The following is a 22,078-nucleotide window of genomic DNA, read 5'->3' as shown; positions in this document are numbered from 1 at the left end:
CTGAGCAGAGAGCCTGATGTAGGGGCTCAATCCCAGAACCCTGAGATCATGACCTGAGCTGAAGGCAGAGGCTTAACCCACTGAGCCACCCAGGCGCCCACCTTGACCATTTTTGTTCTATTTTGTTGTTTAGGAGAAAAATGACCTAAAGCGTGCTGGATTCATGCTTCAAGAAGCAGATAAACTGGGCTGCAGACAGTTTGTTACTCCTGCAGATGTGGTTTCAGGCAATCCTAAACTTAATTTAGCTTTTGTAGCTAATCTGTTTAACACATACCCATGCCTACACAAGCCTGATAATGACATCGATATGAATTTATTGGAAGGTATGTTCCTTCTGCCTTTAATTGCTTCACTGTTTGTATCTTCTTGTGGTAGTGACCTACTTTGCTGTCAGAGGTAGGGGATTGTGGTGGGAGATGCAGTGTGTAGGCATGTGCATTCATTAAAAAGTTCATATTAAGAAAAGTCATTATTGGTTTTGTTGAAAGAGAATGCTGGGGTAAATCTTACTTGTCTGTCATCTCTCCATCAGTGTTTAGTAAAAACTATCATACATTTAAAGTAGTCTCTTAAATGACCACATAACATAACTCCACCACCAATATGGACAATGAATTATCTATTGGAAAAATAATTATTTTGTAGCTTTTTTCCTCCTTTAAAAGCTACAGTTTGACTCCAGTATTATTCTCTTTTTAATGTTTTTAAGGTACATGAAAAAATTTTAAGTATTCATTACTTGTCTTGTTGTGTGTGGGCTATTGTTATCTGTCTCATAATTTATAATACTTTCCTGTTTTGCTTTGTGAAATGCAGATTTGACCCCTCCTAATGTAGGTACTGTATTTAGTACTTTTCTATACTCTATAAATATGTTCATTCTGAACCTTCTTTTTATTAGTACCATTTATTCTTTCTATCTGGGTTGATTCTATCTGATTTATTTTTTGCATTGTTCATGCTGTGTTTTTTCTGTCTTAATATGCCTAAAGAACGACAACAAGGAAGAACACAAATGAAACTGAACTAGAACAGCACATCAAGGCTTGATTATGTAAACTCTCCACTGAATTTGCCTTCTATATTGATGGGATATTGTATATGTAAACACAACAAAAATCAGTTTTGACAATTGGATTTCATGATGTAAAGCCTATATTCCTCTCCTTTAAACAAACGCACTTATCTTTTATCACTAGTAAAGGATCTGTTTAGGTTCTATTTTGTATTACTTAGCTATGTTACATTTCTTGAATGTCACTGAAGCTTACGATATATGAATTGTCATGACAAAAACATTCTTGTTATCTAGTTCTTTCTCCCTATCTTTGTTTTCTAGCCTGTCTTTTTGTTATCATACTCTCACACGCATACCCAAACCCACATTGGTATCAGAACTAAAGGTGAAAACAGTGGCAGCAGTCAGAGGGAGGGGCCCATCCTAAAATAGTCTCACCAGTTGCTCTGGTTTGGAGAAGGCAGTCTTCAAGTAAGGATTCTTGGTGGGGAGAATTTGATGTTGCAGTGTCCTTTCTCTCACAGAACCTGCCCTACACCCTTCCTTCCCTGGGAGGGGGTTAGAATGAGAAATAAGTTTCATGATCTTCTCTTTTGACTGCCACAACCAGAATTCCAATATCCTTAACACTTTATAATTGCATCTTCTTGATTAGTGAAAGAAGTTTCAGATTTAACAAACACGTTCTTTGAGGAATATGATTAATTCAGTTCACTCTTCCCGAGGTCTAGTAAAATAAGGACTATATTCTCTACATAGATATGTAATTGAGAGGGAAGATAAAGACTATGTTCTCAAAATTAAAAAAAAGACTATATTCTCCACAAAGGTATGTAATTGAGTGGGGAAATAGATAAAGGAGTAGATTTTTTGGCAGAGAAATTGAGGGTGTGGGATTAGAACTTTAAAAAAAATAAATAAAATGGAAGAGTACTAGGTTTTTATCAGTCTGGAAAACTTCAAAATCCCTCTGTATCTTACAAGAGAAGGCATTGTTTAGAGTGGCATATTAAAAATGATCTGCTTTTTATAGTCACCGAGTTCTTGCTAGATATCTTTTCCAACTTGCTCGCTCTCTTATTTGTCTTGTTTGAATTCTTTTGCTAGTGTTCAGCATGCTTTTGGAATTTTTCAGTGTGTATAGGATTGCTAAACATTTCCGTTAGTATTTCCTCTATTTATATAAGAAGATACTATGGGAAATATTTATCAATCATCTTTATTTAGAACATATGTATATCCTTGATATATCTGCCAAAAATGTATTTGACTCAACTGTCAATTGGAATTTTTCCTCTCTAAATTTGTTTTTATGGATCCTTATGATAGTCGAAGCTTGACCTTATCACAACCCATATTCATATTCTCATTGCAAAGAATTTTATCTGTCTGGAATTAGAGAAAATTAAAAGCCCAACTAAATAAAAAAACCTTCATATTAAACTGAGCCAAATATGTGGGCTTTGTATAGAGAGGCCATCTCAGAATTCATTTGTGGTGATAGAAAATTCACAGGTCATGTTATTACACTTTGTTCAAATTATGGGTCCACCATTTAGTATCTGAATGACTTCCATGAGCTTTGTTTTTCTCATCTACAAAACAAGATTAGTAGTACTAATTTTGAAGAACTAAAGAGCAAGTTAAAATGACCTTTCATGAAGGAAAGAGTTTAGCATATAGTATGTCCTCAGTAATAGGTTAGAAAGAGGAAAACATCACTTAGCACATTTAGTGAGTGTTAAATATATGTTAGTTCTTTTTCTTTCCTCTTAGTAGTCTCATTGTAGTATATTTGTTATTTTTTTTCTGAAACTTTTATCAATTGCAGATATCAGTTTGGCCCTAAAATTGAAATGTTTTATAGTCTTTCTATCTTTTATGTCAGCAGTGAACATTTTACTTCTAAGATTGCTTTAGTTGTCTGCAATATGGACAACATTCACAATCTGGAATACATATGTTTTTGTAATGCTTTACCATGGCTCTTGCACAAATGCGTAGTGCTTTTGGCTTTGAGCATTTATTTACCAAGACAACTTGAAATGGTGTTAGATAAATAAATGCTCACTTACATAATCTATTTTACTTTCCAGGCATCAGAAATGAAAATAGTAACAATATAAGAGAACAATGGGAAGAAATATGACACCCTGAAGCTCATAACAGTTTCAGAACTCAGTCAAAATACTAGTGTCTTTTTAAATCTTATTTGCTGTACCATCAGGTTCAGCAGAATTGGGATGCTATTTCAATTAAAAATGAGACTATTGTTACATTATTAGTGTTTTTAATTTTAAAACATAACTTGGATTTTCCCAGAAGGAAATAATGTAACATTTCCATAATTACTAGAGAAAAACCCATTACAGACTGTAATAAAGAAGCAGCTCAAAGGTAAATCCAAGTCACATGCATCAAACTGTTGATGATAGTATGCTTATATTTATGTTGCTTTGAGGAAAGTTATATATAATTTGTACTTGTTTAATAACTCCTACAAAGAGCAAGCACGATTTCTAGTAATATTTGGTTTAACTTGGTTCTTTTTTAAAGGGTTTTCAAATAGGTTATTTATCATAAAGTGATAGTGGCAGATACAGCAGACTGGTCAGTTACCTTTTATGCAGGCCCAAGGGAATGGAATTTAAATTATATGGCTACACTGTTTAATAGATCAATAATTAAAGTAGATTCTGGGAACACCATTAGGTAGTAGCATAGAAAATCAAACGAAATTATAGTGGACAGGTTATTTCCTGAACAGCATCACAAAAACCAGAATCCTTTATATTTTACAAGGTTTGGTTTCTCTTCTGAGTGTGCAGGGTTATTTTACCTGTGGCCCTTATTCTGGAGATGATTGCAGGGGAAGCTCCATAGGAATGGGTCTCTGGAGCTCAGATGGTTATAGATTTAGATGTATCCTTGTTCTGGGAATCCCACGTGAGTCAAAGTCTAGAGAGTGACCTTAACTTGCCTATAGTTTAGAAGTGATGATAGGTGTAAATATTTGTTCACAAAGTGTTTTTCACAAGTCTGGTGATGAGGTATAAGTTAGGACATTCCATTGCTCCCTTCCTTTGCTGAAAACAGATAATACTACAGATAGTCACTTGGGATTATTTGCAGTCTAGGGGATGAACAGAGGGCAGACATGGCAAGGAGAGTATATTCACTCTCTGCTACTTTGTGGTAAATGATAGCGCATGTTTTTCTTGCAGATGGTGTGAGCACTGCAGCAAAGGGAATGCTCAGGGAGGTTAGGTAATCACAGGTTAAATAAGAATGCCTGCAAGGAGTTTCTCTGAGGTGATCTCTGAGGTCTAGGGACTTTCTAGGATTAGATAGATGTCTTTCTCTTAGCACCCTGTGTGGGGGCTACATCAATCTAAAATAACTCATGAAACCTGTAAAATAGTTATATCCCTTCATTGCCTATTCTTGTATTACCTATAATCCCGTCTCCCCTTCATTGCTGTTTGGTATAATTAAAATGTTAGTTTGTATGTCAGGAAACTTCCTTGTGTAAAATAAAAACCTGTACAAATTTAGAAACACTGCATTGGGAAAAGCACAGCTTTTCTTTTGTGTTACTGTGCTGATATTACCCTGAATGCTAAAAGAGTTTCAATTTTTAGCCAGTCCATTTTGCATGTAATCATAACTACAGATAAGACCATGTAAGTTTCTCTGTCACTTTCTGGACAGAGAAACCCATGACTCAGTAGTTCACAGACATCAAAGAAAGGACTCTAGATAGAGAACTTTAGAGCAAATGGAGGCCTATATAGATAGGGCAGGGAAGGGACTTTGGCAATAAGACTTACTTTCCCCCCAAAAGATGGCAGTATCACAGAAACCACTGAAAAGTACGTTTGGCTGGTTTACACCTGCCAGGATGGTTTAAAATATATTTCTTACTGCATTTTTCCCTGAATCATCAGTACAAACTTGTGTCTTCTCTAGGAGAGAGCAAGGAAGAGAGAACATTTCGGAACTGGATGAATTCCTTGGGGGTCAACCCATACATTAATCATTTGTACAGGTAAATATTTTATTGTGTTTTAGTTTTATAGCCAGAGTCCAACTTTTCTAATTTCACACCTTAGGTACATTTACATTATTACATTTTCTAAAAATCACAGGAATTTTAGCCAACATTTAGGATTTCAGAATCCTAGAAATTGACAATACAATGGATTTTTTTTAAAAGGATGGTATTTCTTAAAAGGATCAGAATATGATGGTAGTTATAGTTTCTGATGATGTAAACAACCAATTTGGTAAAGATAATCCCTCTTACTCTTTTATAATTATTGATCAGAAAAGTAAAAATTAGAATAGAGTAGTAATATTTTATAAATTGTTCTTATCATTATGATCAGTATTTTATTTTATTTTTAAAAAAATTTATTTATTTATTTGAGAGAGATCACAAGTAGGCAGAGAGGCAGGCAGAGAGAAGAGGAGGAAGCAGGCTGGCTCCCTGCTAAGCAGAGAGCCCGATGCGGGGCTTGATCCCAGGACCCTGGGATCATGACCTGAGCCGAAGGCAGAGGCTTTAACCCACTGAGCCACCCAGGCGCCCCATGATCAGTATTTTAAATTATAATTCACACTTTCTATTTGTGCCAAAATCTACCTCACTTTTCCTGTAATTTGTTGCAGATATTTGCTTCTAATTTGCAGAAATAACTTGCTTTCCCTGAGTAATTGTGATTTATCTTACTCTTTCTTGTTTAAAATGACAACACATTTTCAACATTGGTAGGACTAAAAAGTATTTTACTGAACATATTCTGTGGTATCTGGTACTGCTAACAATGTGTCTTTCTAGGTTTGTATAAGAAGAGACCTTCCTTCTCTCTTTATTATAGGAGCTACCAGCCTGCCTTTAAAACTGGATAAGAACTCAACTTTTGCAAAATTGTATATTAATAATTTATACACTAAGGAAACTCCTTAATGAACAATAACTGAATTATTATTTAAATATTGAACTTAAGTCTAATGCCACAAAAGACCAATTCATTGGCTAATTGAAGATTTATGATATAGTAATTTCTGCTTCTTGGTGTATATTCAAAGTCTTGTTAAAAATCTAAAACTAGAGCGCTGGGGTGGCTTAGCCGTTAAGCATCTGCCTTTGGCTCAGGTCATGATCTCAAGGTCATGGGATCGAGCCCTGCTTTGGGCTCCTTGTTCAGTGGGGAGTCTGCTTCTCCCTCTCCGTTTCCCTCTGACTTGTGCTCATTCTCTCTTACATAAACAAAATATATTTTTTTAAGATTTTATTTATTTATTTGACAGAGAGAGATCACGGTAGGCAGAGAGAGAGAGAAGAGGAAACAGGCTCCCTGCTGAGCAGAGAGCCCGATGTGGGACTCGATTCCAGAACCCTGAGATCATGACCTGAGCCGAAGGCAGCGGCATAACCCACTGAGCCACCCAGGTGCCCCCAATAAAATATTTTTTAAAGATTAAAAATTTAAAAAAAATCTAAAACCAGGGCTCCTGGTTGGCTCAGTTGGTTAAACGACTGCCTTCGGCTCAGGTCATGATCCGGAGTCCCAGAATCAAGTCCTGAACTGGGCTCCCAGTTCCATGGGGAGTCTGCTTCTCCCTCTGACCTTCTCCCCTCTCATGCTCTCTCTCTCAAATAAGTAAATAAAATATTTCCAAAAAAATCTACAACCAGTACTACCTTATGGTAACTGGCTTTGATGTGATGGACTAATATTTGATGAATCCTTTAAAAGTGTGTAAATTCCAGCTAGATGGTAGAGATAAATATCATTTAGACTAGAATTTTTATTATAGTAGGAAGGCAGTAAAGGAATCAGATACTGGGGGTACAGATAGATGATGAGGAGAGGGATAAGATCTTTATAGAATAATGTAAAAGAATGCATATTTGAGAGAAAAGAACAATATGTCAGGGACATCTGGGTAGGACAGTCAGTGAAGTGCCTGACTCTTGCTTTCAGCTCAGGTTGTGATCTCAGGGGTTGTGATTTTGGGGTTGTGAGATCGAGCTCTGTGTGGGGCTCCACACTGAGTGGGGAGTCTGCTTAAGATTCTCTCTCCCTCTGTCACCCCCATCCCTGCACCCCCCTCTCTAAAATAAAGAAATCTTTTTTAAAAAGAAGAAGAATAGGTCTTGTATGATTCCATTTTTATTTTAAAATTGAGTGTATACAAAGCATTGCTAATATTGTTTATTTTTTTGTTTTGGAAAAACTGGTCATTATACTCAGTGTTATGTTATTATTTATTCTGGTCTCTATTTTATTTATTTCTGATCTTTCTTTATTATTTCTTTCCTCTACTAAATTTTGGAAGAGTTTCTTTTTCTAGTTCCTTGTAGTGTAATGGTAAGTTGTTTATTTGAACTCTTCTTAATATAAGCATTTATAGCATAAAAAAATGTTGGGATTAAACTTCTTTCTTGCAGACAAATTGAGTATACACACATTTGTATATGGAGTTTTTAAGAACCTGGAAGGGATGAATACCAAACTGTATGCACCCTTGTTAGTCGGATGGAGAATAGTGAGAAGACTTATTTTTAATCTTAGTGACTTAATATACTTGCCTTTTTTTTTTTTTTACACAAGCACGTAATTTTCAAAGTAAATTTCTTTTTAAATTACAAAGTAAATTTCATACTAGGGGACTAAGATTTGTTGAGTGAGACCCATGGTAACTTTCTCATAAATGTCATGATCTCCAAAGTCCTCCTTGGTTGACAGTGGAGGAGAGAATTGACAACATTTTTTACTCAAAGTCCTGAAGTACTAGCATAGGACTTCTAGGCACATGTAATTCTATTTTGGAAAAGAGAATTCAGAAAATTCTCAAAAGTTAACATAACCCTCAAGAGAACTGTCATATACAGAAAAATAGTGGCCAGAGGTCTAGTTGGCACCAGAACCATGTGTCCATGAATTTGTGTCTGGATCATATTCCTAAACCCTAAGTTATTTTAACCACTCTCCTGCAGTACACCAGATCTAAAGCAAACCAAAGCATTAGCATAATTTAGATTGATTTTAAATGAAAATTCTCTCCCCATACAAGTTATTTAATATATTTGAAGAACTGTTAGTCCTAGAATTTTTCTATGACTGGTTGGTTCAGGAATACATCTTGAATTCTCTGGAAATCATTTCAACTCTCTGGGCTTCAGTTTTCCTATTTGCAAAACATGAGTAATAGCTCACCAAATAGAAGTAAAAGTGAATTCACTTAAAGTAAAAAAGAAAAATTCAGAGCAGATACAAATCCTTTAGTAACTTTTTTATATGAAACTCTCCATGTGCTTTTATACATAACCAAGTCAGTTCTTAATTGCCTTCATAATAGATGTTATCTTTCCATCACTCAGCACAGGGTCCATCCAGTCCCCTTCATTGCCATAGGGTGTACATCCAGAGTTGCAAAGTAACTTTCATATGAATCTTAGCAAAAAAACTTGGTGAACAAGCTGTTGAGAGAGAAAAACGACAAAATACATCATAGAGTCAACAATTTAAAAAAACCAATTGCTGTTGCTTTATGTCCTTAGCATACAGAATGGAAAACAGACTCAATGGATATACTTTGAGCATCTCAGAAGAATGTGTTTTTCTGAATCCAAAGTAGAACTATTCTTACTTCAGTAACGCCAACTTGCTCATAAATTCCTTCCTCATAATCCTCATTATTTAACATGAACAGCTGCCTACTTTGTAGCTATTGTGATTTTGTATATTTTAAAAAGTTTTAAAAATCACAATACATAAGTAATACATGAATGTATTCTCACTGAACAAGTTTCAGGAAATATGTGACTATGTAGAATGAATTAAAACATGATAATACTTCGCTTACATCTCCCATAATCCTTTTTTTCCTGCCCAGAGGTATTGCTATTAACAGTCCATAGCACATATAGGTACTTAAATACTCTCAATTTTGAAAATGAGTTTTATATATAGTAAACTGTATGCTGTGTTCTGCCACTTGCTTTTTAAAATGTAATCTTATAAAACTTTTCATGTTAGTACATAGAGATAGACTTTATTTCTTACTATGGACCAGGAGTCCATGGTATAGAGAGTTTATTCAGCAGCTCCCTACTGCCAGGCATTTAATTTGCTTCTAAATTAATGAATAATGTGGCAATGAATGTCTTTGTACTTATTATTTTTGTAAACATATATTAAAATTTTTGGAGAGATTCCTAGATTAGAATTCTGGGTCGACCATTGAATTCTGCTCCTGAGACCAACATTACACTGTATGTTACCTAGCTAGACTTTAAAATTAAAAATTGAGAAAAGAACAAAAAAAGAAGTTCTGAGTCAAATGATCGATTTTGTTTTTTTAAGATTAATTTTAGAGAGCAAGAGAGCATGCGCACGCGAGCGAGTTGGGGAGGGGCAGAGGGAGAGAAGCTCAAGCAGATTCCCTGCTGAGCATGGAGCCAGACATGGGGCTTGATCTCATGACCCATGAAATTATGACCTGAGCCTAAATTACAAGTTGGCCATTTAACTAACTGAGCCACCTAGGCACCCTTGTTTTTGTCATTTTTAAAGCATTAAATGACCGTGTTGTGTTTTTGAAGACCTAAGCCTACCTTCATTGTGCTTAATAAAATTTCCTCCCCCTTTATCATCTTTTCTTCTTGTTTTAGTGACCTTGCAGATGCTTTAGTGGTCTTTCAGCTTTATGAAATGATCCGTGTGCCTGTCGACTGGAGCCAGGTCAACAAACCTCCTTATCCTGCTCTTGGAGGGAACATGAAGAAGGTGAATGAGATAATCACCAAGGATATGTTGTTATTATTCTAATATGAAACCAAGGATTTGGAGTTTCATAAAGCTTAGTAACATGTGGCTGTTCCCATGATTCTGATTTAAACCAAAATGTGTTAAGCTTAAGAGCCCTTTTAAAGATTTTATTTATTTATTTATTTGACAGAGAGAAAATCACAAGTAGGCAGAGAGAGAGGGAGAAGCAGACTCCCTGCTGAGCAGAGAGCCCGATGCGGGACTCGATCCCAGGACCCTGAGATCATGATCTGAACTGAAGGCAGCAGCTTAACCCACTGAGCCACCCACCCAGGTGCCCCTTAAGAGCCCTTTTATAAACATGCTTTAATAAATGTTTGGAAAGATGAAGACAGTTCGCTTTATGTAACTGCTTTTGTCTTTAACAAGTTGCACTTAATTTTCTTGGAGGTGCATCATATCTCTTTCCTGAATTATAATCCCCAGAACTTGCCAAATCTTTACTGGTTATTTGTTAATATCTTTCAACAGACATTTACTGATTACCTACTATCTGTACGGTGCAATGCAGAATATAAAATAGTACAAAGCATGGAGTTGGTCTTCAAGAAGCCTAAACAAATTAGATGTGTGTACAAACAACTGTAATATAGTGCAACATATATAGAAGCAAGTATTATGAGTTCTAAGGAAGAAGAGGCCACAGTTTGCATTTATTTTGAGAGGTTCATGCAGGAGGTGGTATTGGAATAAAGGTTTCAGAAAGGAGGCTAGAGGGGAGGCTGAGGATCAGGAAAAGGGATAGTGATGGGGACATATAAAATGCATTTCTGGGAATTGGGGGGAATATGTTGGCTGTAACAGAGGATTCCAATAGGAAGAAGTAAGTATGAACCCTAAAATTTCAATTGGAGCCAGATGTTGAGAACCCTGACTGTCAGATTAAAGAGCTTGCATTTTAAACTAAAAGTAATGGGAAGCCATGAAACATTTTTGAGCAGAGCAGTGACTTGATTACAGTTGGTGGGAAACTATCTTGCAGATGAATGATGGTGATTCGAAACTGGAAGCCTGTATCTCCTACTGTCTTTAATCCATCTTATCCATTCTCCCGTCCTCCCCTCTGCAACCACCAGTTCTCTGTATTCAGGGGTCTGTTTCTGCCTCTTTTTTTGCTCACTTGTTTTGTTTTTTAGATTCCACATACATGTGAAATCATATGGTATTTTCCTTCTCTGGCTGACTTATTTCTCTTAGCATAATACTCTCTAGAGTATCCATATTGTCACAAATGGCAAGATCTCATTCTTTTTTATGGCTGAGTAATACCCCATTGTGTATGTGTGTATGTGTGTGTGTGTGTGTGTGTGTGTGTGTGTGTGTGTGTATATCACATCACACATCTTCTTTATCCATTTGTCTATCAATGGACACTGGTTTGCTTCTGTATCTTGGCTATTGTAAATAATGTTGCAATAAACATAGGATTGCAGGGATCTTTTTGAATTGGTGTTTCCATCTTCTTTGGGTAAATACCAGTACTGGAATTACTGGATTATGTAGTTTTTTATTTTTAATATTTTGAAGAACTTCCATAATGTTTTCCACAGTGGCTACACCAACTTACATTCCCACCAACAGCGCACAACATTCCTTTTTCTCCACACCCTTACCAATACTTGTTCTTGTCTTTTCTATTTTTTGGAATAGTTTGGGAAGAAAAGGTACTAACTCTTCCTCCCTCCCTCCCTTCCTACTTTCCCTACTTTTTTCTTTAAATGTTTGGTAGAATTCACCTGTGAGTCCATCTGGTCCTGGACTTTTGTTTGTTGGGATATTTAAAAAATTTTAAAAATTTAAATGCAATTTAACATATACTGTATTATTAGTTTCAGAGGTACAATTTAGTGATTGACTGGTTGCATACAACACCTAGTGTTCATTACTTCAAGTGTTGGGGGATTTTTGATCACTGATTTAATTTAATTACTACTTACTGGTCTGTTCAGATTTTTTCCCAATTCAGTTTTAGAAGATTGTATGTTTTTAGGAATTTATCCATTTTTTCTAGGTTGTCTAATGTGTTGGCATATAATTTATGTAGTAGTCTCTTACAATCCTTTGTCTTTCTGTGATGTACAGTCATTACTTCTCTTTTATTTCTGATTTTACTTGAGTCCTCTCTCAAGGACTCTTTTTATTTGCTTCCTCTCTCAAGGACTCTTGAGGACTGTTTCTTGATGAGTCTGGATAAAGGTTTATCAATTTTGTTTCCTTTTCAAAGACCGACTCTTGGTTTCTTTTAATCTTTTCTATTATTTTTTTAAGCCTCTTATTCACTTATTTCTGCTTTGATCTTTATTATTTTCCTTCCTTCCTTCTACTAACTATGGGCTAGGTTCTTTTTCTAGTTCCTTTAGGAGTAAGCAGATGCAAAATGTAACAGGGAAACAAAAATTAAACTACTTATTTTATCTGGAATCTTAATTATGAGATGTCACAAGTGAATCATATGTAAAATGCTTCCTTTCAACAAATACCAGCTGCTTATAGAATGAAACATAAGGCCTGTAATAAATTCAAGGTGTTTAAAAAATGAAGCAGTACTTTCATGACAAAGTATCACGGAGGATTATTTTATGGACTTTGGGCACTCATCAGTAGACATCACTTTGCTTCATTTGTAAAGTTCATAAAGCTGCACCACTTAAATAGTCTTTCTTCATTATTTCTCCAGTATTTCTTTTCACTTGGAAGCCTGTATCCTTTCATGTAATTTTTCTCATTTTCCAAATGATGCAAACTTCACTTTTCCCAAAGCATTTGAAGTACTTGATAATCATTTCTCCCATTAACTCTATGAAACTGCATTCTCCAATTTTTTCTTACTTCCTTTGTGTTTATTCTTATCTTTATTCTTACCTAGTCCTCATTTTTTAGCCTGACAACTCTAGAATTTGCAAGGCTCAGTTCTTGGCCCACTGCTCTTAACTTTCTATATTTACATCCTCAGTGAGCAGATCCATTTTTAGAGTGTTAAGTAGTACCATAAACATGACTTATCTCTAGAACTGAGTTTCTTATTCTTTCTCTAGTTTGGTACCTCTCTAGATCTTAGAAGTTTTGCCAAATTTGGAATCAACTGTTGCCAAAAAAATAGAACACCTGGGAGGTGAGGGGATAAGGATAGGGTGCCTGGGTTATGGACATTGGGAAGGGTATGTGCTATGGTGAGTGCTGTGAAGTGTGTAAGCCTGATGATTCACAGACCTGTACCCCTCACACAAATAATACATTATATGTTAATAAAAAAACAGAACACCTCTTTTTCCTTATATGAGCATCAATTTCTAGGGACCCTTTTGTTGCTGGTCATTCCCACATCTTAGACTTCTAGTAACCCTGAGCACCCTTCTCACCATCATTCTTCTTAGGAATTTTGGTCTAACTAACTATAAAATAGACAGCCCTTCATGGAAACACATTTTGCATGAAAATGATTATTATTACATTTGGTAGAAAATTCTGCCATTGAAACAGGTGTCAGTGGAAAATATCCTAGATTTTCTCTCTTCTGTTCACATTGTTACATAATCTGAACTTTGATGCTATTTTCTATAAACTGGGTATCTATTTGGTTGTTTTTCAATTCTGTGCATTTCTATGGCATATATTTTTAATAGGCTAAATAAATCCATAATTTAATATAATTACTAGGAAAAAGAATTTTAAAATATTGTTTCCTTATATTTTGAAAAAATGTATGCCTACCAAAGATTTTATTAAACTTATTGAGAGAACCAGGCAGATGCTATAGCAGGACCAAAGGATCTTTTGTGAATTTTTATTTGTAACAAACTTATCTTTGGAAATTTGGATTTTCTTTTTCAAGGAACAATACCCATTTATTTTTGCAAATTCTGTTATTGTCTGCTCCCTTTCTCACCTTTCCTAGAAATACCTTCTTAGGAAAAAAAAAATGTATCTATGTATCTCATATTGAATTGTTTTGTAATGAAATCATAACTAACTTGGGAAAGAAAATCAGAAGAAAACAGCTACACTGTTTATACTGTTTTTCTTAATTAAATGTTTATTCCAAAAAATATTTAGTAAGCACTTTTTACTACTGGTGGTGTTATAAGATTATGAGAGCCTACAATTTCACTGGAGAAAAGGATTCTAATACCTAAGAATTTACACACAACACACACACACACACACACATACACATATAACCCTGAGATAAAAAACTGGAGATAATAAACATCTATATAGACTGAATAGACAAAAAATTTGCTAGAGAAAAGACTTAACTGAACTTATAACCCCAGAAAGAAGTAGGTAAGTAAATAATTTACTCGGTGGTCATTTGTAAGATTCTTACTGTAGGCAGGGCACTGTGATGGGTTCTGGTCAGGTGGTGGAGAAGAGTATGATATAGATGTACATGTTATAGGTTTTGCCCTTTAAATGGAGGCTGTCTAGGGATGCTGCGTGACTCAGTTGGTTAAGCGTCTGTCTGTGGCTCAGGTCATGATCCCAGGGTCCTGGGACTGAATCCCACATCTGGCTCCTTGCTCAGTGAGGGGCCTGTTTCTCTCTCTGCCTGCCACTCTTCCTACTTGTGGTTGTTCTCTCTGTCTCTCTCTGACAAATATATAAATAAAATCTTTTTTTTTTTTTTTAAAGGAGCCTGTCCTGTGGTTGACAAAAGAAAGTACATGGATTGCTAAGTAGAATGTGGTACATAAGCATTACAATATAAACACTGTTGGAAGTTCAATAAGGGATAGATTTTTATCAGCTGGTATAGTTAGGGTTAATAAGACTTTGTTGAAGAATGAGGGTTAACAGCTAAATTTTGGAAGATGAGTAGTATCTGAATGGAGAAATGGGAGATGAAGTTTTAGATTCTTAATGAAACAATTTCTTTATTCCTTAATTTTAAATTTAAACAAAACTGTATTTTTTTTGCCTTTTTTTAAAATTTATTTTTTATTTATTTTCAGCATAACAGTATTCATTATTTTTTCACCACACCCAGTGCTCCATGCAATCCGTGCCCTCTATAATACCCACCACCTGGTACCCCAACCTCCCACCACCCCCGCCACTTCAAACCCCTCAGATTGTTTTTCAGAGTCCATAGTCTCTCATGATTCACCTCCCCTTCCAATTTCCCCCAACTCCCTTCTCCTCTCTAACTCCCCATGTCCTCCATGCTATTTGTTATGCTCCACAAATACGTGAAACCATATGATAATTGACTCTCTCTGCTTGACTTATTTCACTCAGCATAATCTCTTCCAGTCCCGTCCATGTTGCTACAAAAGTTGAGTATTCATCTTTTCTTTTAACTCTATTAATGGAATGTAGGAAACCTAGGTTTTTAGTCACAGCTTTGTCACAAATAAACTATGTAATCTTGGACAGTCAACTTTAAGAGTAAGATCTTAAAACTTTTTAGCCAGTTGTTTCTCTGTCTAGGTTAACTGTTCAGTGCTTTGATATCTTCAGCTATAAAAAGGGAATAATTAGGGGCGCCTGGGTGGCTCAGTGGGTTAAGGCCTCTGCCTTTGGCTCAGGTCATGATCTCAGGGTCCTGGGATGGAGCCCCGCATCGGGCTCTCTGCTCCTCAGAGAGCCTGCTTCCTCCTCTCTCTCTGCCTACTTGTAGTCTCTGTCTGTCAAATGAATGAATAAAATCTTTAAAAAAAAAAAAAAAGGGAATAATTATAAAATGGGAATAATAATTATTTCTTAATTTCAGTGTTATTATGAAATGATATTCTGTCATATAAATAGAAGGTATCCTCAGTTATTTTTCAAGTGACTGAACAGAGCTGGTGTAATCAAGAGATATATTTTTAAAAACATGTTTTTATATCAGAATGTTTACTTATTATTTATAGATTGAAAACTGTAACTATGCAGTGGAACTTGGGAAGAATACAGCTAAATTCTCCTTGGTTGGCATTGCTGGGCAGGACCTAAATGAAGGGAAGTCAACACTTACTCTGGCATTGGTATGGCAGCTGATGAGAAGGTAAAAGCTGATACGTTTACAGCAATACTATTTCCTTCAGTAAGTCATATGAACTAAATGTTTAGCAGTTTTTGAGAATAATAAATGTTTGTAAATGATTTACCATTGATAATATATTTTGTTGAAAAGTGGGTCAATCTCTAGAATCAATCACTTTTATTAATACCTTTGTATTTGTAAGGAGTTGTTTTTGTAAAACACTGCTTTGTAAGGAGTTGTTTTTGTAAAACACCATATATAGTTTTTGTTTTTGATTACTGAGCTTTGCAACTTTGGACTGTGACTGTGACTAAGTGCAAATACCTAATATTAGAAGTATTTTTTAGAGCCAAAATATTTAAATATTTATCTAAATATTGATATAAATGATGTGAGAGCAAATTTCATCCCTTTCACTCTCAAATATACATCTTTTCTATTACAGGTACACATTGAATGTATTATCAGATCTTGGAGAAGGTGAAAAAGTAAATGATGAAATTATTATTAAATGGGTCAATCAGACTCTTAAAAGTGCAAAAAAAAATACTTCTATATCCAGCTTCAAGGTAATCAAAAGCTACTTAAAATTTTGTTTTTGTAAGAAATTAAGGTTAGGAAGGAATTTTTATTGGAAATTACACTGGTTTAGGTCCAGAGTTACATAAGCATTATATATCAGAAACACAAGTATGAACTTAGGCTTACTAGTTATTTGGCATCTGTAAAGCAAAAATATAGTTTGAATTCTTATATTTTTGATTGGTTGTCCTATTGAGAGTCAATGCAGGTTAATATTATCAGACTCTGGTAATCTAATCTTAAAAAAGAAATAGAATAGAGCCAAAAAAAACAATTGTCAAATAAAAAAGAAAGATTAAAAAACAACAACATTGTTTATATAGGACCTATAATGTTTTGTACTCCCTAGCAGCAGACTCAGAATTGTATTGACATCATTTCCAAGGCATAACAGAGCCAGCCAAAGCGATTCAAGTGGGAATTGAGAAAACTGGTAGGAAAAAAAAATCTTGTCATCTGGCTTCATAATAGCACTTAACACTCACTTCCAAGCATTCGTGGATGATTCATAAAGCACTAAAAAATGTAATCTGTGCATACATACCCACTAATTTTCATGCATTTCCATTGTGTTTCGCTTTTGCATGCAACGTGATGTTAACTACAAATAAGCATGTCTGCTTGTACACATTAATTCAGTGAGCCTTGTGTTTGTGATTTTATTATGATATGTGAGAAATCAGCAATTTGGTGGTTTTGCTTTTAGTGAGTAAGAGTGCAAACAAATGAAACCCTAAGCTCTCTTATGAGTTATCTAACCATCTTTAGTTTTTTCTTTTGCCTTTGTTCTATATATTTAACAACATTTTAGAGCAGGAGAAATGCCAGAAATTGATAAATTCAATCTTTAATAAATACTGAGCCTCAAAGAAGTTTTAACAGGACAGATGGAATATATAGCAGAGATGTTGCTTGAGTTCTAGTTCAAGTGTGTTTCTCTTTTTGCCATCTTGGAAGGAACTAATGACTTTGAGTTTTTATTGTTGCTTATAAAGAAAATGAAACAAGTTTTCAGTCCATGATTTGTTTTAGACATAAAACACAAAAACATAGGAAAGGGAACATATGAAATCCCCTAAGTGATAGTTACTCACTAAAACTTGTAATGATATTTTATGTATTTTACATTATTTGATAAAAAATAATAAGCATGTATATACTTAAATACAATGAGAAAATATTTAGAAACAAATATATTTGGGGCTCTTACTATTAAGTAACATTTATAGGTAAAGGTATAGAGTATAAGAAATAATTTGGCCCTCAAAGTGTCCATCATTTATTTGAAAGAACACAGTTTTCATAACTGGAATTTTCATAACAAGCTAAGAGAGGGTGCATCTTGAATAAAGGCAAGTCTGAGAAGCTTACAAGTAGTAGTTTGGCTAGACAGGATAGTTTGTAAGGGTGTAGTGCTAGATATAGTCTGGGTCAAGACTGTGGAGGAATCTTGCCTTAATAAAAGTTTATTGGGGCACCTGGGTGGCTCAGTGGGTTAAGCCTCTGCCTTCAGCTCAAGTCATGATCTCAGGGTAATGGGATGGAGCCCCGCATTGGGCTCTCTGCTCAGTGGGGATCCTGCTTCCCACCCCCCCCCCACCTGCTGCTCTGCCTACTTGTGATCTCTTTCTCTGTCAAATAAATAAATAAAATATTTAAAAACAAGTAAAAGTTTATTGATATCAGAAGTAATGTTTTTTAAAAAGTTACTATTTTAGGAATACACTTCTTTTTTTCTTCAAGATTGATTTATTTGAGAGAGAGAAAGAAAGCGCACAGCATCCATGAATATGGACATGTGGGGTGGGGGCAGGAAAGAGGGAGAGAACCAGACTTCTCACTGCCATCACTGCTTGAACCAAAATCAAGAGTCAGATGCTTAACTGGCTGAGTAACCTCAGCATTCCTAGGAGTACTTGTGTGAATGTGTTGAGCAGGATGGATAGGAGGAAAAAGGTGTAAATTCAAGGACAGTGCCTAGGAAGTTGAGGCAAAACTCAAGGTGTGAAATGATAAGGATATGAGGGGAGTTGGGGGTGGGTACTGGGAATGTTAAGAATGGATAGCTATTCCTTACACCGCACACAAAAATAGACTCCAAATGGATGAAAGACTTCAATGTAAGACAGGAATCCATCAAAATCCTTGAGGAGAACACAGGCAGCAACCTCTTGAACCTCAGCCACAACAACTTCTTCCTAGAAACATCGCCAAAGGCAAGGGAATCAAGGGCAAAAACGAACTATTGAGACTTCAACAAGATCAAAAGCTTTTGCACAGCAAAGGAAACAGTCAAAAAACCCAAAAGACAACTGACAGAATGGGAGAAGATATTTGCAAATGACATATCAGATAAAGGGCTAGTATCCAAAATATATAAAGAGCTTATCAAACTCAACATCCAAAGAACAAATAACCCAATCAAGAAATGGGCAGAAGACATGAACAGGCATTTCTGCAAAGAAGACATCCAAATGGCCAACAGACACATGAAAAAGTGCTGAACATTACACAGCATCAGGGAAATACAAATCAAAACCACAGTGAGATGCCATGTCACACTGGTTAGAATGGCTCAAACTGATAAGTCAGGAAATGACAGGTGTTGGCGAGGATGCAGAGAAGGGGGAACCCTCCTAAACTGTTGGTGGGAATGCAAGCTAGTGCAGCCACTCTGGAAAACAGTATGGAGGTTCCTCAAAAAATTGAAAATTGAGCTACCCTATAACCCAGCAATTGCACTACTGGGTATTTACCCCAAAGATACAAATGTAATGATCCGAAGGGGCACGTGCATTCAAATGTTTATAGCAGCAATGTCCACAAAGGCCAGACTATGGAAAGAGCTTAGATGTCCATCAACAGATGAATGGATAAAGAAGATGTGGGATGGATGGATACACACACACACACACACACACACACACACACACACATAAATATTATGCAGCCATCAAAAAAACTGAAATCTTGCCATTTGCAACAATGTGTATGGAACTAGAGGCTATTATGCTAAATGAAATAAGACAATCAGAGACAATTATCATATGGTCTCAACTGATTTGAGGATTTTGAGAAACAAGACAGAGGATCATAGGGGAAGGGAGGGAAAAATGAAACAAGATGAAACCAGAGAGGGAGACAAACCATAAGAGACTCTTAATCTCAGGAAACAAACTGAGGGTTCTGGGAGGGGAGCAGGGTGAGAGGGAGGGGGCGGCTGGGGGATAGACACTGGGGAGGGTATGTGCTGTGGTGAGCGCTGTGAATTGTGTAAGACTGGTGAATCACCCTGAAACAAACAATACATTATATGTTAATTAAAAAAAGAATGGGTAGCTATTTTCTATTGCAAAAGAACAGGTAGGATTTGACTTCTTGATTTAGGGAAGCACAGGAGAGAGAGGAATTAAAACTTTATAGGCCTGGGTAATTGGAAAACAGATAACACTAACAAATGGGAATGTCAGGAGGTGCATTTGCTTTCTGGAAAAGGTGAGGACTTCAGTTTTAAGCTTGTTGGGTAATGTTCAGGAAGTGAGCTGGATGAAAGGAAATATTAAACTGGGAATATAGACTTGATCAGTTGAATAGAAGAGATAGTTGATAGTAAGTGTATACAAATTCTTTAAGGGAGAGAGCTCAGAAAGAAAAGCAGACTTGGGAGTTTTACTTAGAACAGAGGTAGCAGAAACAAAATGCAGAAGTGCTTGGCATTTATTTAGTAGATGCTCAGTAATAAAATCTGTAAAGAGACTAAATTTAGAAATGTGGCAGCAAATGCTAAAAAATAGTTGGGGTGAGGAGGCTTTTATTCTACCTGTAGAAGGCACAGGTGGAATAAATACAAAATTACATTTGAAGGCTATAATAAATGGTACTAGTAAGAGTCTATTTATCATAATCAAGGCAGTGCTATACTGAGAAATTTTAGAAAAGACAAATTTATCCTTTTTAGTTGCAAAGTAATTTTCCCTCATCAAGAAAAGGAAGTGTATGAGCACTGAATAATATATGGAATTGTTGAATCCCTATATTGAACACCTGAAACTTTGTGTTAACAACACTGAAATTAAAATAAAAGGAAAGAAATAAAGAAGTGGTATATCAGCCATAACAATAATCATTGAGTCCTGTGTGCTACCATGTTAAGCACTTTATGTTCCTTTAAATTCTCTCAATAAGTCTATAAGCAAAAGGAAGAGCATTAGAAAAGTTAAACAACTTGTCCACTGTCACACAACTAAGAATTGAGCCGAATAGCTGGATTCCACATCAAGATCTAACTGCAGGTTGAAAGCCAAGCTGTAATTGTATGACCCTGGATTTGACTTCAGTTTACACACTTTATTAGCTGAGGGACATACTGCTCATTCATCTCATAAATATTCAAAGCCTACCCTATATCAGATGCTTTGCATCACTGCAGCTACATTATGTCCTCAGAGTGCTCACTGTTCAGGAAAGGAAGCAAATAAGAAAATAGGAACCACTGTGTGGGGTGTCAGCATACTATAAAACCTGGCTAAGGAGAGTAGGAGGCACATGAGAAGGGTGTGTTTTATAGAAACCTTAGCAGTTTTATACTAACAACTGGACTACATCTCTTGATGAATAAAACTGAATTTACTACTGGCTCATCACGTAGTATCTGTGTGACCTTGGGCAAGTTATTAATTTCTCTATGCCTCAGTTTCCCCATATTAAAAATGGAGATATTAATAGTATCTATCATCTGAGTTTGTTATCAAACTAAATAAGTTAACAAATGTAAAAAGCTCAAAATGCCTGGTGTGTCTAAAGGGCTCAGTACAAGGGGCTTACTGCACTACTGGAATGGCAGTATATAAAGAACATCAAATTGGAGAGGTTCCTTTTGAAAGTTTTAGAGAACTCTGGCTGCCACATCACTGTGTTTCCGCTTCTATTAAAAAAAAAAAAAAAAGATTTATTTACTTATTTGAGAGAGAGAGAGAGAGAGAGAGACCACAAGCAGAGGGATAGGGAGAAGCACGATCCCCACTGAGTAGAGAGCCCAATGCAGGACTCAATCCCAGGACTCTGGGATCATGACCTGAGCTGAAGGCAGCCACTTAATTGACTGAGTCACTCAGGCGTCCCTCCACTTCTGCTTTCAATAATGACACAAAAACAATGGCATGGAATGTTCTAATAGTAATGTGTCTCAAATTAAGAGAAAGGGATGGTATAATTCATTTTCTTGAAAATCAGAAAGCCAAACTCTAGGCTAATTGTCTTCGAGAGTCTCAACATTGTTTTTCTTTAAGTAATTTCTTTATAATAAACTTAAGGAAAGTGAAAGGAAAGATGATAAAAATGTACTTACATACTAAACTGATGGTTTTATTGTAAATCCTACTCCCTTGTCAAAAGAAGAATGTCTTACTGATAATATACAAATCAGGAGTTGGAAGATAGGCCTGTTTTCTTGGAAATAGTAAGATAAGGGATCCAGTATAGCCCTTGAAACTTAAATGTTTCATTCAACTCAGTAAAAGTTTTTCCCAAGGTAAGTCATAAGGGAATAGGTGAAAACATCATTCTTTCCTACATCTAGGTGAAGAAATATTTAAAATATCACAAAAGGGCATAAATTTTTGGCTATAAGAACTGCGGACCTTATATATAACATGGTGATTTCAGTTA

The 22,078-nt window shown here is 35.7% G+C and overlaps 1 protein-coding gene and 1 long non-coding RNA gene across 8 annotated transcripts in view; one reads left to right on the top strand and one right to left on the bottom strand.

Annotated features, from left to right (window-relative positions):
* Nucleotides 1-22,078, top strand: part of PLS1 (plastin 1) — a 117,062-nt gene that overhangs the window by 83,439 nt on the left and 11,545 nt on the right. For all 7 annotated transcript variants that reach the window (XM_059163869.1, XM_059163871.1, XM_059163867.1 and 4 more), the window contains 5 exons: nucleotides 134-326; nucleotides 4,991-5,069; nucleotides 9,705-9,819; nucleotides 15,717-15,850; nucleotides 16,275-16,398. In XM_059163869.1, the coding sequence (XP_059019852.1) occupies nucleotides 134-326; nucleotides 4,991-5,069; nucleotides 9,705-9,819; nucleotides 15,717-15,850; nucleotides 16,275-16,398 (645 nt within the window). The remainder of the gene's footprint in view (nucleotides 1-133; nucleotides 327-4,990; nucleotides 5,070-9,704; nucleotides 9,820-15,716; nucleotides 15,851-16,274; nucleotides 16,399-22,078) is intronic.
* LOC131825051 (uncharacterized) overlaps nucleotides 7,144-22,078 on the bottom strand; it is a 30,059-nt gene continuing 15,124 nt past the window's right edge. The window contains exon 3 of the long non-coding RNA XR_009351107.1: nucleotides 7,144-8,510. This is a non-coding gene — a long non-coding RNA (uncharacterized LOC131825051). The remainder of the gene's footprint in view (nucleotides 8,511-22,078) is intronic.

Source organism: Mustela lutreola, chromosome 2 (assembly GCF_030435805.1).
Source record: "Mustela lutreola isolate mMusLut2 chromosome 2, mMusLut2.pri, whole genome shotgun sequence".
Lineage (NCBI taxonomy): Eukaryota > Metazoa > Chordata > Mammalia > Carnivora > Mustelidae > Mustela > Mustela lutreola.
This window is presented reverse-complemented; position numbering and strand designations above follow the sequence as displayed.